Genomic DNA, 15164 nt, shown 5'->3' with positions numbered 1-15164 from the left:
AAATAGCTCCACTGACTTCAGACAAAGGATAGAAGAAAACAAATATTAGTGTTCTGTCTTGCATTCATTTGGCAAACAACTGAGGTGATGTTCCCTTGATTCAGCTCTTACCTGCTTCAGCTCAGTTTGGTATGTGACTGCAGGCTCACAGCCATCAATAGCCTGGGCTAAAAAGTCCCAGTGTGAACTTAGCCAGTTGAGGTATATAAATAAGTTCCCCTCAACAAGCCCTGCTGGGAAAGCTGCTAAATTCAGGCAAATGGCATGCACCTGCATGTAATTCTCTTATTTCCTCTATTTTAGAAGTGGGGAACTGAGTCTCAGAGAGACCAGTAGCTTTCTTAAGGTCATACAGGAAATCTGTCGCATAAATGGAAAAAAAAAGACAAATTTGCTGAGTCAACATATCTTTATGACAAGTCCATCTCACAGATGGGGAAACTGAAACTCAGAGAGCTGGAGAGGTCTGACAGACCACACAAACACCAGGCTTTATATAGAGTAAAAAGACTCTAGATGTTGTGGTTTGCCACCTTTTGTAGAGAACACTAGTCCCTGCCAATACATTCACCTAACAATTGAGTTGTACAGAATTGAGACAACAGCTCTCTCAATCCCCTCTAGGCAGCCAGAAAAATGAACTCCCTTTGAAACTGCAGTGACCATTTATTAGCTCAGGAATATAAAGGATGGATGTAAAGCAAACTAATTACATTTGATGGGGGCTTTTGGGATCTGAGGTCTGAGTTGCAAAATAGATTGGGAATGGCTGTTCATTGTCAAACCTCCAAAGGGCAAAGGAGAAACAAGGATGTTGCTATTATTTGCATTGCTTGAGCACTGGTCATTGGATATGCATTTCTCATTGAGTGATTAACAGTTATCCAGCACAAAGAGCAAATAAAAACCTTGTCTAACTCAGTCATTCCCATTCTCTCTGGTCTTACTGCAGTAAATCATGTGAAATGGGCTGTTTTATTCACTGTCACTCCTTAATATCATTATTCTGCTGTGATGTCATACTTCAAAATCAGCAATAATTAAGAAAACATAGAAGATCTTTAACTAAAGTGTTTTTCTCTTGAAAATCAGTGACTTTAGGTTTTATTTAGCTCCCTGCAGATAGATTCGTGCCTCTGCACAGATGGAGTTACCAAAGTCAATAGAGCTCTGCCGAGGCACAGGGGGTCAGGCTCTGCAGAGCTCCTCTGACTTCATGAGCAAAGCACTCACTGCTGGGTCCAAACTTCCAAACTGCATTTGGGTTTATAAAGGTTTCTCGGATCCAGAATAAACTATGAAAGCCTTTGATTAAGTCATTATGAGGCATAATATGCTGGCATGCCAAGAATCCAGTCCCAAATTGATACAAAGGCAGGTCTGCTAAGGATGAATGGGTATTCTGGGGGGTTATTGTGAAAACTCAAAATGACATACATGAAACTGCTGGTACAGAGCTTACTTGCTGTTGCTACTGATAGCCATTAAAATGCCTCACAAATTAAATGCAATCATCCTTGCTGTTGCACAATGAAGGACTATCACGGGCCTGCTCCTGCTGCTCGGTGAAGCCGGTGGGCCTTGTGTAGGCTCAGCCGTTCTCCGCATGCTCAGTGAACTGGCACAGAAAACTCCTGTTGGTTTTAATATGTGAAACACCCAGCACAAGGCAATCCATATTCCTGACTGGGGCATTTAGGTGTTGCTTCATTGCCTGTAACAGCACAAATAACTAAATATTTTGCATGGAGATGATTGGGAAGGGCCTATAGAACTAGCCTTTCCAAAAGACAGGGCATTTTTGGGCCTGAGCAGGCACTGGTATTAGCACTATTAATAGCAGGCTTACAGTTTCTGTGCAGGCTTAATTCCCGAGACAAACCAGGGCCTCAATACACAGATGTGACAATGAAGCGATGGGCAAATATAATTCAAAGCACAGAGCACTGTAAAATTATATGATTAAAAAATGAGCTCCAAAGCAAATTTCCTTCTGCTTTGGTTAAAAAATGGCAGCAAGTTTAGATAACTAGTCATGGGAGCATCAGCTTCTTTCACACTTATTTAATAGGACGTCATTTCACTTAAAAAGATTGAGAGGATAGTATTACATGCTCAGACAGCAGAGCGATGAATGTGGTACAAATACCTGGAGAGACAGATTAGCTAGCTATTTCTACTCACAGCCCTCTCCTAGGAGCACAGAAATGACATCTCAGCATGCTTTTTTGGAGGATCAGAAAAACATAACAAACACAAGGACAAAAATATACCATGGGAGTTACAGCTAATTTCTTGCTATAATTTGCATCAATTTACACATAATCATTGTGGGTTTGAAAATACTACACAGCGCCAACAGCAGAGTGTGTGTTGAAATGGCACAAATCAGAAGAAATAGAAATATAGCCTGAATTAAAAGCACCTCCAGAATGGTTGTATAGGATATTAGGTTCACAAGTTCTTCCTTGCAGTTGGCTTACGCAGGGGATTTTGTTCTACAATATGCAGCCCAATTTTTTTAGGCTATAGCTGGATAGAATGAATTTCACAGCAAATGCTTTTAGACTTCAGAAAAGTCCTACCAAACTGCAGTGTAGTTTGTATATTCCTGATATGTTAGATGAAGAGCTTTTTCTAAAAGGCCACAAACAGTAGACACTAACACCACAATGTTTTCATGCAGATATACATTTGAGGAGGTAATAAAATTGTAGCAGAATTACTGAATTAGGGTTCAGAAACATGGTTTAATATAAATACATTATTTATTTCCAGTGTATGAAAATTACTAAAATCACATTTCACATTTGTTTCTTTAAACATCATTTCTATTCAAAGCAGATCTGGATTGATTACAAAAGAGGAAAATTTCTGTACACTGTAAATTTTATTTTTGTCCATTTTTATAACTTAAAATAATTCAAGATAATTTGAAAGGGAAATAAAAATAAATGTGCTCCCAGATTGAAACCCTGCATATAAAACAAACTAAAGATGAGTTATGAACCTCCATGAAGAATGATTTATAGTAGAAATACTGGTGTTACTACAGCTCTCTTTTATTGGGTCATGAACATAGGGGATATCATAAAAGGGGGGCTAAAATGATTTATTAAGAGAATACATTATCTTCTAAAGAAAAGATATTTAATCTATGAATCACTTACACTTGACCCAGTACAAAGGTTTCTAGTATTAACAGGAGTGGATGCAGGCTTGATTTAGATAAGGGATAAACATGGAAGCAAGTGCACTCATGGGAGGGCTGATGCAGAAGACTGCAAGCCCCTGAAGCATCCAGGTAAACTGCACCTGATGAAGTGAGCTTGATTTTTAAAGGCATTTATTTTAATAACATGAGATATAAAAACTTCTCAAGGAAAATCAAATAGCAAAGAATTTAAGAGGGTGCCTATTTCTAAACTGTTAGTAGCCCTATTGAAGCCAATAGCTACAATTTTTCAAAGGTGCCTAAAGGAACTGGGCACTTATATCCTATTCACATTCAGTGGAAACTGTGTACCTAAATCTTGTCTGTGTTTTGAAAATCTCTTCCAGTGGTGTTATCTGTAGGCTAAGTAAGGCTCAGATATGTTACTGAAATGCCTTGTCACCACTGAAAAGCCACCATGTAAAGTAACTTTAAAGCACTAATGCAGCTGATGTTGAATGCCTGTTTCTCCTGATGGCATTATGGTTAGACATAGACACAGATCTGAACCAAAGCTGCAGATCAATATGGACTTTGCACATGTTCACACTGCACCTGCAATGAATCAAAGGCCAAGAGCACTCCTAACTTTTGGGTGTGGGAGACACACCACGTTTAGGTTATCATGTTGAGGCATGAGCCCTTGCCTTCCTAGGTCATGAATACTCACAAGCATATACCTTTTCTTTTCCCTCTGGGAGCAAGTATTTTCAGCAACGAAGCTGACTTGAGTCTACAGTATTCTAGCTGGGATCTGCAAGATCTTTCTAGGCTCCTACCAAGACTTTATCTGTTCATGCTCCACTGTCTGGGAGGCTTATAGAGCTTCACTTTTCCTTCATTCACTGCTGACAAGTTATGAATATTTGTTCAAATTTTCCCAATACTAGATAAACATTTGGAAAGGCTCACGAGAACTTAGAACAAAACATGTGTCCACACACATGCATATGATGGCACATGGCATGTGTAGCATTCTGTGGAGCAGTGTGCTTTGGCTGCCCCCTTGATTCACGATGGGGAGAGGCTAGGATCCAGAAAAAGCCAAGTTTCGAGCTGAGGTGAATTACCAGAGGAAGTGATGAGGCAGTGGTTGAGCCCTGAGTAACACAACCGAACCTAGCCCTTGCTATAGCCCCTTTCCATCACTGGAGTGGTATAGGGGAGTCATAAAGGCAGCAGGATGGCCTTTCGGAGAATTCCTCTCACGCTTGAGCAATGTTGAATCGTAGTGTGCATCTTCATGTGATCTACCCTCCCAGCCTTTGCTGCATGGTATTTCAGGAGCAGGAGAGAGCTTGTGCCATATTGCTCAGCCCTCGGTCATTCTGAATTGCACCACAGCTCAACAGTAAGCTGGAGTAATCCCTTACTTGCTTTAGTTTATGCTGGGGACCACTCTAGCCCTCCACGTGGCCCAGAATCTCTCAGCTGGCCCAGAATATGCAAAAAAATGGCTGCATTGTCCCTGGAGCTTGTTTTCTGTGCTATATCTGCATCTCTTGAGATACATGTAATATAAACTGGCTTGAGGTCCCTGGTTCAATTGCCATAAAATTTGAGATCCAGAATCCTGCTATTTCCTCTCTCTCCATCCTAGAAACGTTAGGATGGGGAGAAGCTTTTTAGGATGAACTGGACCCAAAACTTTTTATGGAGATGAGCTTTCCAAGCTTTGGACAGGACATTCTGGTGACAGAATTCTTCGGGAGACACAACATCATTTATAAATTTAGATCATTGCCAGGGGATGAGTCCCAATGCTATTGTATTTTAGTTATTTGCTGCATACAAAGTCACAAAGCACGGAAGACTTGAATGTGTATTCAAGACACACTCAGATAACAACGATTTCACCTCTGCCTGGCACATTTCTGTGCATGCAGCCAAGTCGCCTGCGACTAGGTGGCAGCACTCCACTGAGCAAACCAAACCTCTGTCTATAATAGGAACTAACCATTTCTGCTAACAGAAAAGCCATATTCTGATTTATAGGAGAATAGAGGGTAAATAGAAGTCACCAAAGCCTCCTGAAGTCTTATATCAGGGCTGTGCAGGACAGCTGGAAAGTTACAACTTAGCTGAGCAGTTCTTTTGCAATGAAATCCAATACTACAGAAAATTGCACTGGTCTGGTCATGAAAACGGTAAGAAAACTAGAAAAATTCTGTAAGAATTTTCTCAGGGCCTCAAACCCTTCCTCCAGACAAAGTTCAGCTGCCTTAGAAGAGCTCACAGTTCCCACACTCACCAGAAACTGGAGCAACTCTCTGCCAAAGCAGATGTAGTACAAATAGCTCAACAAAGCTTTGACTGTTTTGGCTTAGCTTTTGTCTCAAACAGATGAGATACCATCTCTTACAAGTCAGTTTTATGAGGATCTGTCAACCTGGTCCCCATCTGTTCTAGAAAAAAAGCCTTTTCAGGTTAGGGTAGAACATAGAGTCAAATCCACAGAGCACAGACTGAAATTCAAGTATTTGAAGCCCCTTGCTATGCCAGTTATCAAGGGGAGAGTTTGCATTTGAGTTTCCATGTCAAGCTGGTTTCTATTTCAAACCTCTTATTAACAGTTATCATTTATAAAGGACAAAGTATACACAGCTAAGAAGAAAAGATGAAAGAAGCAGTGAGATAGATGCACTGTATGCAGCACTGCAGAGACAGAGCAGGTAGAAGAAAGAGCAGAGATGCACTAAGTTAAAGATATTCACTTAGAGATAAAAAAAGTTAATGAAATCTGCTAGGAGAAAGGAAGGCACTGCCTAGAGTAGAAAGTAAGAATCAGAGCCTTAGAGTGGCGTGATACAAGGATGAGATCCCAAAGCTGATTTCTTACAGCGTCCAGAATTGACCATTGGAACTGGGGAAGAATGGGCTAGTGTGCTCTTGTTTGACCTCATTTTTAATAAGGGATTAAGGGTTTTCATGAAAGAGTATTCCTGACGAATGTTTCTGTCCCAGAAACCAGTTTAAACTGTCATTGCTACTAAACGTCCAGCACTTGGAATTACATCCTCCACTACCTTCCACTGAAAAGCAAATGTGCCTAACACTGAAGTGAAGAGACCTGGGGCACTTTGCAACAGCTACATCCTGAGTTCTCACCTTATCCTTACAGAAGATGTCTGCTCGGAGCTGCCAGCTCCCTTTTGCCAGCTGAGCTCTGAGCTTCACCCTACAGCCCTTCAGGAGATCAAGAGACTGTGAGCAGCAGCATTTGCACCAGAATGGCCAAGACATTAGCACTGATTTCTTTCAATAATGGTGGCACATTGGTTGTCTTATTTCATCACCCTCCTCAGAATCCTAAAGGCTCCACTAACAAAGAAATATCTGCTTCTGGCAATGCTCTGTTCCCATAGATGGTGAGGAAAGCAAACTTGCCGCCTTGGGTATTGGTCACTGTTCTCATGTTAATTCTTACTTACCTTCAGAATGTTTGCAATAAGCTTTTCATTAATCAATTATTAAGACAGTCAGGAGTGTACTACAACTTCACAGACTCTGTTATATAAAAGAAGGGTTCTTTTGACTTTCAAATACCTCTCTTAGCCCTGTTTGCAGCAAGCTTTTGACAGGAGAGAAGCTGTCTGGGTAGAGCAAAGCCTTTCCTGTCCCAGAAATTTCTGCACAAGATTTATCTGAGTTGCAAAGAGTTAAGAACTGTCACATTCTGCCCCCATCCTCCCTTTTTTTTCATTTGCATTCCTCATAAAAATGTTGGCAGTTTGCTGAAAACACTGAACATAAAGCCAAAACCAGCCTAATAGCTCTGCCAAAGCAGCGGCTGCAGGTATTGGATAGAGGACACCTTTGACCTTTCAGAATGAACTTTGGTAAGAATGCGTGTGTGTGTATGGAGGTGGGGAGAGGCAGCTTCCCACCCCAAGCCCATTCCCGGTCCTAGCATCTTGTCCTTTCCTGAGAGTAGCATGTAACATAGGAATTCTTCCAGCTTATATTGCCCCCCTAAACCCATTCTCTCTGATCACCTCCCACCTCCAAAAAAAGTGAGGCAAAGACTTTCCCTAGGCTGATAATTGAAGTGATGGGTGTCTGTGCTGCACTGGTGGTGAGGTTTCAAACCCTGCTGAGGATGGAAGATTACTGTTGTCGTTCTGAGAGAGACTTGTCATATACAGAAGAAAAACCCTGAGAAGGAACTGGAAACTACAGTGCTCTGTTCAGTGGGTTTCTGCAAAACTGTGATGTCAGAGCAGCAGAATATGTATTGGGTGGGTGGGGGCGAAATGGCTCATCAGGCTAGGGACAGGCAATACACTGCCACCACAACTGCATCACATTTCAGATATCCTTCACTCCAGTAAGATTAGGTACCAGCGCTATCCTGACATCTGAGACTCAAGCCCTGTGCTCTGCTCTGGGCCATCCAGCAGGTGCCCTTGCTTGCCTGCCATAGAACCGAGTGTCAGCAGCGCCCAGGACTGGAGACAGGCTGCTGGCTTACTTACATCCCGGCAGCAGAGCAGACCTCTTGGAGTGTACTATTGGGAAAACTTTTGTTTCCAGGGAAGGAAGAGGGGTGAGTGAAAGGTGGCTCAGGAGTAGAGGGATGAAGAAAGGGAGGGAGAAGAAAGGACGGAGAAAGAGAGGGGTCTCCAAATATCCAATTGCTTGCTGCCCTGAAGCCTCTGCAACGGGGTGAAGTTCTCCAGAGACACATCCTGTCCCTCTAGCCATGTCAGATTGCCTCTGGCAAAGATTTTTATACTAATATTGTCTTTTATACCAGAAGTCCCTGAGGGGGGAGGAGATCTTTGAAGCTACACATGCAAATCTTCAAAGAAGGATGTTGAAGAGCACTCATAGAAATGGTGTGGGAGAGTCTGGAACAGGGGAATAACACCATAAATCTGGCTCTCCCCCTTTTCTATACTTGCTGGGAAAGATGTACCCACCTTTGTGTTTCCTCTTCGAGCAGTTATATAAAGCACCCTGAATGATGAAGACAGTTTATCGATTTTTCCATCCTGTTGGAAACTTCTACCAGTTTCTTCCAATAGCTGTGAATTAGAAATAATCCATAAACCTACAGTACAGATTGGAGCCTTAACCACCGTCAATGATGAGATTGGGGGGGACAGGGGACCTGCATCCTCCTACAGCATACACCTTTTTAGGCATTTTTTTAAAAGTCAAATGCCTAACCTTTGCTGGCATTACATAGCAGAAGCCCCTAGAAAATGCCAATTTATACTGCTAAAGAATGTGTTAAAAGCAGGTGATTTTAGTTGTAGAATCTTACTATTTACAAAAATAATAAATCATTCAAGAAGACATGTTTTCTCCCTCTGAGCAGATGCTTTTTCTTTCATTTCCGCTGTCACATATTCCACAACCCACACAATCATTAAGTCACCAGGTTTTACAGGAACTTCTGTGGTAAAATAAAAAAATTCCATCAAACCCTGAAGATAAAAAGCTGTGTGCATGCTCTGTGGCTGTTTATTATTGCCCCGGTTAAGAGCTGTGCACTGCTCTCCTAGTTTGATTCTAAATGGAAACCGCTGAGTTTTATTACGTTTATTATTTAGCTCACGATTATCTGCAGTATGTTCTTCAAGAATCACACCTTGGACCAGCCCAAACCAGAGTTGCTCACGTCCTGCGAAACATTGCATTTTCACTGCAAGATCAAACAGAGGAGGCTCTCCGACCATTCTTGGATAGGATTGATATTACCTCTGTAGATGTTGCCAAGCGAATTTTCAATGGAGTCATGGAAGAAAAATTTGCTGATGGAAATACTAACTGGGGACGAATCATGACCATATTTACATTTGGAGGACTTCTCACTAAGAAGCTTCAAGAGCATGGAGTTCAGCTCACAGGAGAGGAGAAGGAGCAGATTTCTTATTTCATCACAGAGTACATCATAAACAACAAAGCTGAATGGATAGATGCAAATGGTGGCTGGGTAAGTTTCAGTCCAACATCTTGTCATTTTCTACCAAAGTGTTGATTATTCTTAATTAAGGGAAAATGTTGTTACAGACAATGTCAAAAACATTATATTCAGGGCTTTATTTGGTGTCTTAATTCCTGATGTCTGGAATCTCTCCTTGAGACTTACAGTAAAAACTTTGTTTCTGCTTGAAATGGAACAATGCTAAAAGATATTTTTCTTTTAGAAACATCACTTTCTGTACCTTTTACAGTTAAAACCTTACAGTTAGTCTTGATTCACAGGATCATGTTGTAACTCAGGTTGGGAGGGACCTTAGGAGATCATCTAGTCCAACCTCATGCTCAAAGCAGGGTCAACTATGAGTTCCATCAAATTTCCCATTATTAAATCCCAAATTAAATGGCATCCTAAGGATAGGTTCAGCAATTACGCTTCTGTAGAGGAGTTGGTCCAAGCTGAAGATTAGTAAAGAACACACAGATGTGATCCTCAGAGCTGAAGTCAATGCTTTTGCTTAAGCCACTATTTCATCCCCCAAGTCAGTTTAGTTTAACAAATTCACAGTTAAATACAACTGGAGTCAAATTGTACCTGTTTCTTCTAGACTGAGATAATCCTATGACATTCATATACCAATGGTCAAAACTGAGAAAAGCATTTATCAGTATGGGGGCTTTTTTGTCCATCTGCTGAAATTCCCTTCTGCTAGCGGAGGGGGAGGTTCCTTTCACTTTGTAGAGTTTCAAGTTTCATTACGCGGGTATTTTGTATTGCAGTTAGGGGAAGTGGAGAATAAATGACATCAGAGTCAGTTATTTCCCTGGTACTTTTTTCCTTTACCTATTTGTAAATGGTGCTTTCTCTTTCCACCCCCTCTCTGTTCCTACTTCTCTTATATTTGATATTTGCTATTACTTTTTTCCCTCACTTGTTTTCTAGTGCTTTTCTTTTCCTTCATTTTCCTTTTGCTTGCTTTGGTCCCTCCTCTGGTAACAGTAAAAAAGGTGATAGTGAGTGATTGATCCTTCATGCATCAGATTTATTGTAAAGGCTTCTCTCTCCATCTTTTTCAAATAGAGTCAATCCTATCTACAAAAGTATCAACTCCTGGCAACATTCTCTGTCATAATATGTGGCTCATCACAGTAAAATAATGAGGCTTAAAAGAATAAACTTATAAGCATATTATTACATCAGAAACATGGTATTTGTATCTTTGTATCTTCCTTAAAGATGTAGGCTCAAATGATATAATTCACATTCATTTTCTATTTATACAGGGAGGGCACAATCTTGACTTGGAGACAAAATAAACATTCAGCAAAGTGCAGCCATTTTCAGCTACTTTTTTTAAAACCCTATTCATCTTTTTAAGATAGAGTGCTGAAAAGTTGTCCCTCTACGCACAATGGTGTAGTACTCTTAACCTGACACTAGCATGAAGTAGTGCATTTTTCCTACATACTCATTTCTTTAAGCTATCCCTAACTGCATGCTCTTTTTCACAGGAAAACGGCTTCCTGACGAAGTTTGAAAGGAGATCACTACTGTCTCTCTCCAAAATTACAGCCATATTCATAGCTTTTTTTTCCCTGTTCAGAGAGTACTACTGAAAAGAACGGACCTGCCATATGTGTATAAACTAGATATTGCCACAAGCTTCACAGCAAAGCTTTCCTCCAAGCAATATCAACTGGAGAATACTTTTCTTGCATAATTTGTTTTTAATTTATTTGTATTTATTTTTACTAAATGCAATGTTTAACATGCTATCCTAATGGTCAAAACTGGAAACTAGAAACCTCTGAAGAGGAAGCAACACAGCATCATTCAGCAATGCAAATCAACCTTTTCAGGCAGGACTATTTTGAGAGAGAGATCATCACCCGGATCCAGACAGTTTTTGGAATCTGTTGCATGTCTATGAAAGGACATTGTTTACTTAAATACAATCCAATGGGTTAAGAAACAAGTTTTAATCTCATTTGTTTCGTAAATGAAATACTACTGTAATGCATTTTATTGCAACATTTGTATAAGCAAAAGGGGGGGGGGCAGAAAAAGGAAATGCTAATTCCGATGTAGAAGTGTGTACTGGCACAGACTAAACAATCTTTTGGGGAAGAGCAATTTGTGGAAACTAGCAACTTAAAAATGTGCACTCAGTTACTGTTAATGCAATGGTATGTGTTAAACAATTTTTGCTGTATGTTTTTAATTGCTCATATCTACAGTGACTGCTCTTTCAAATTTTTGTAATGTAGTCACCTGACTGAACTTCTTTTAAACAAAATGTTTTTAAATAAGCAAGAACAAAATGTTTTTTAAAAAAAGAAAATTGTGTAAATACACTAATATTTTTTGAAAAATACATTAAAATATGTATTTTAAAGTTTTACGATTGGTTTCATTTCTTTCAGAAAACCTGGAGGGTGGGAAAAGCGGAAGGATCTACCTGGATTAGGTAACTCCTAGAAAAACTAGCATGGAGCTACTGTAAAATCTAAGTAGTACATGGGTTTGAGCATAAGTCTACTGATGCCGAGACTTTCATTTTCTGTAGTACTTCTTAAGTACTACCTGGTAACTTGTATAAGAAACAGACAGCTTTTTGGCAAAATAAATGAACTGGATCAGGTTTGATGATAGTACTTAGCATTCTGGGATATACTGCAAACTCAACAAATTCACAAGTTGTCTCTTAAAAGATTTCCAGGCTACAGTCTGGGGCAATGTTTCTTCTGACTCAAATTCCATTTACTTTCAAACTTTAAACAGTAATTTTCAAGAATTTATTCTAGAACGGTTTGTCTTCAGCTGTAGGGATCCTTTCTCCTATATCAGGGAACTAAGGCTGGGTCTAGATATTCTTTGTGGACATGCTGGAAGACGAATTGGTGAGGCAGCAGTGGGTCTGTGGTACACAATGGCATTATTCTCTGACACAAATCCTCTACAAAGTCAAGGCTTTATGATACTGGGAGAATGAGCTAGCCTCCTTCTGATAATTGTTTCCTCATATAACTTAGTGGGTTTAACTAGAAAACACAACTGATGTTAATATTTGCTAGAAACTGTATTGCTCCCTCTCCTCTGCTCGTTGCCAATGAAAGCAAGAAAGATTATTTAGTATATATAGTAGGACTTCTGAGATAAACTTTGTTGTTGTTGAGGAAAAGATGGCAGCTTCCTAAGGGCAGAGGGCAGGTTGAGGAAAATGTCCACTCCCAAGACAGCTATGCAAGCTTCTGTCAGGAATGACATTTAAAGCACATTTTGAGATCTATTTACTTATTTGCAATCTAAGCCTTCTTGACAGGAACAATAATTACTATTCAATTCCCTTTCATACATAGTTTTAAGTCTATATTGTAATACAGCTAACATTAGGTATTAATACTACAGTCACTTCCTTTTATACTAATCAAGTAACTTATTTTATACTGGGGAGTAAAGTTTTTAAATTAAATATAAAAGGATAACCTGGCCTTTTAAACAATATAGGTGATGTAATGATTTTAGAACTTGCCTTTCTCAGATAAGACCTGGGTTTAAATAAAAGAAGCCTGGATTAACGGTGCAGTGGACTGCAGATTATCTTCAACAGTACAAAATCTACATTTGTTCTGCATTTAAGAACAAGAAAAGCAATGATGAGATATACTCCCCAAAATGTACATATAACAGAAGAGCTTAAAACATAGTGCTACTATCTAAGTCTTGTAAAACACTATAGATATGCTTTACTAACTGTCATGAAGTTATGCATGACACTGCCTGAAGTGTATTTTCCCAGGTACCAGGGGCAGCACCGTTTAAGAAATCCCCACAGCTTTCAAGGCAATATATGGGAGAAGCACTGTCATTTCTAGAGCAAAAGATTCAGTCAAAGAGCATCAGAGCAGGACAGCTGACGACTTCATCAATATACACAGCGAACAGGCTGAGACATGTAGATAACATGTTGATAACAGGCTGATAACATGTAGAACAGATTAATGAAAATATCTAATCCCGCCTCCCTATCAAGGGAGAAATGTTACTTTCTGCACTTAAGTTAAAGCTGGCTCAGATCATGAAACATGCCAAGCGAAACTCCCAGCTTCTCCCTTTTGACAAGGCCCTACCGGCTAACGCGCTTTCCTGGTAAGCAAAGCGCGAGGGGGTGCGAACCTGCCGCACGGCTCAACTCGGGCCCTGGCGCGAGGCCGCTTTCTGTTCCCTGTAATTCATGAAATCTCCCCAGCATCCCAGCTCCACCACCCGCTGGCGGATACGATAGGGATATGAAACCACTTGGTAAACTGTGGTAAAAATACGCTGCTGAATTGTAGTTTCCCTTTCTACTGCACCACTGGAAAGGGGAAATTCTTTATAATCTACCCTAAGTAGAAAAAAAGGAGCGCACGAGCGCGGCCTGGGGCCCCCTCAGCGGCTCCCTCAGGGCGGCTGCGCGGCTGGGCCCCTCCACCGAGCCAGGGTCCCCTCCGCCGAGGCCGGGGGCCCTCGGGGGCTTTGCCAGCCCCCCGGCCTCGGCCGGGGCCGCTGCCCGGTCGCTCCCCACGCAGGGCCGAGACCCGCGTCGCGAGGGGGCGGCTGAGGCGGCCGCCGCGGCCCCCTCCGGCCCGGCCCGCGACCCCGCAAGCGCCGCCACCCCGCCGCCCCCTTGCCCGGAGAGCGGCGCCGGCCCCGGGCGCGGCCCTGAACGCGGCCGGCGGCGCTGAGGGCGAGGCCGCGCGGCGGCCGCGCTCACTCGGCGCATGGAGCCGCGCGGGGCGGGCGGCGAGATGGCGGCGGCGGCGCTGCGGGCCGCCAAGCGGGCGCTGCGAGCGGAGCTGCGGCAGCGGCTGCGGGCGCTGGGCGAGGCGGAGAAGCAGCGCCAGTCCCGCCTGCTGAGTCGCAAGGTGGGTGCGGGCCGCCGCCAGGAAGAGCGGGCCTGGGGGCGGGCGGCGGAGCCGGGCCCGGGCCCGCCCGTGACGGGGGAAGCCCGCCGTGGCCTTCCCGGCCCGGCCCGGGGGGGTCCGCGGTGATTCACGGCGCCACCCGCGTCCCCCCGGGGCCGGGGCCGGGGCCGGGGCCGGGGCAGCACCGCCTTCCCCGCCCGAAAGGCGCCATAACGCGCGGCGGCGGCGGCGCTTGTAGGTGACGCGGCGGGGAGTTGAGGCCCCGCTGCAGCGGGCGCAGGTTTCCTGCGAGCAGCTGCGGGCGCTTCGCTCGCGCCGTAGAGCGGAGCGTGTGCTCGCGGCTTTGTGAGAACGGGAGGCGAGCTTCGTCGCAAAGCCCAACGCCGTGGGGTTTCCCGTGCTTTCATGGTGGCTGCTTTTCTTATTTTTTTTTCTTTTCCACGTAGGTCTGGCTTTATAGCCGGTTCCTAGCAGTGCACGTAGAAATTCAGCAGCTGCCGCCTCCTGGCCTTTTGCCTGGCCGCCTGTCGCCCCTCGCGGGTCTCAGTGCGTTTCCTCCGCGCACTTCTAGTTCTGATGGTATTTTTGGACTTTAAAACATACCACACAGGGTCTAGCGGAGTGGTGTCCTAGCATAGCGTGATAGCTGCGTGTACTTTTGAAACATCCTGTTCGTATTTGGATTACCAGGTGGTTACACTGATGTATTTCATCCTTTTGCTAAGCACAAATTTTATTTTACAGCCACTGCATGTAATAGAACACCGTCTTCCTTTCTTGCTGCGCCAGTGGGTACTTCTAGATGATCTACATTTATATTACTGCTTTCCTGCCAAAGGATCGCAGATCATTTTATAGACTTCATTTAATACTAATGTGCAGCCACTTCAGGAATGGGACATGGCAGCATAGAAACTTTAGGTAAAAGGAGGTTTAAATGACTCACATAGGCTTTTTTTCCATTGGGAATGCTGTTTTGTTTTTTTACAAGGTCTTAACCATAAAGAAAATGCATTTTTTAGTAATCTCACATCTTAGACTTAATATATTGTAACTCATCCTCTTCAAAATGCAGAGGGAGTCCTTTGCCAATTTTATAAGTGCCCAACCCATG

General features: G+C 42.7%; 2 protein-coding genes across 2 annotated transcripts in view; both read left to right on the top strand.

The window, feature by feature from the left end:
- The first annotated feature begins 8735 nt into the window (after positions 1 to 8735).
- Positions 8736 to 10759, top strand: BCL2A1 (BCL2 related protein A1). Its single transcript, XM_067305890.1, has 2 exons — positions 8736 to 9155; positions 10655 to 10759. Exons 1-2 carry the CDS (start codon positions 8736 to 8738, stop codon positions 10757 to 10759), a joined length of 525 nt encoding a protein of 174 aa, XP_067161991.1.
- A 3132-nt stretch (positions 10760 to 13891) lies between these two features.
- MTHFS (methenyltetrahydrofolate synthetase) overlaps positions 13892 to 15164 on the top strand; it is a 111258-nt gene continuing 109985 nt past the window's right edge. The window contains exon 1 of the mRNA XM_067305391.1: positions 13892 to 14050. Coding sequence (XP_067161492.1) covers positions 13907 to 14050 — 144 coding nt within the window. The 5' untranslated portion in view covers positions 13892 to 13906. The remainder of the gene's footprint in view (positions 14051 to 15164) is intronic.

The sequence above is a fragment of the Apteryx mantelli genome, chromosome 15 (genome assembly GCF_036417845.1).
Source record: "Apteryx mantelli isolate bAptMan1 chromosome 15, bAptMan1.hap1, whole genome shotgun sequence".
In the NCBI taxonomy this organism is placed as follows: Eukaryota; Metazoa; Chordata; class Aves; order Apterygiformes; family Apterygidae; genus Apteryx; species Apteryx mantelli.
This window is presented reverse-complemented; position numbering and strand designations above follow the sequence as displayed.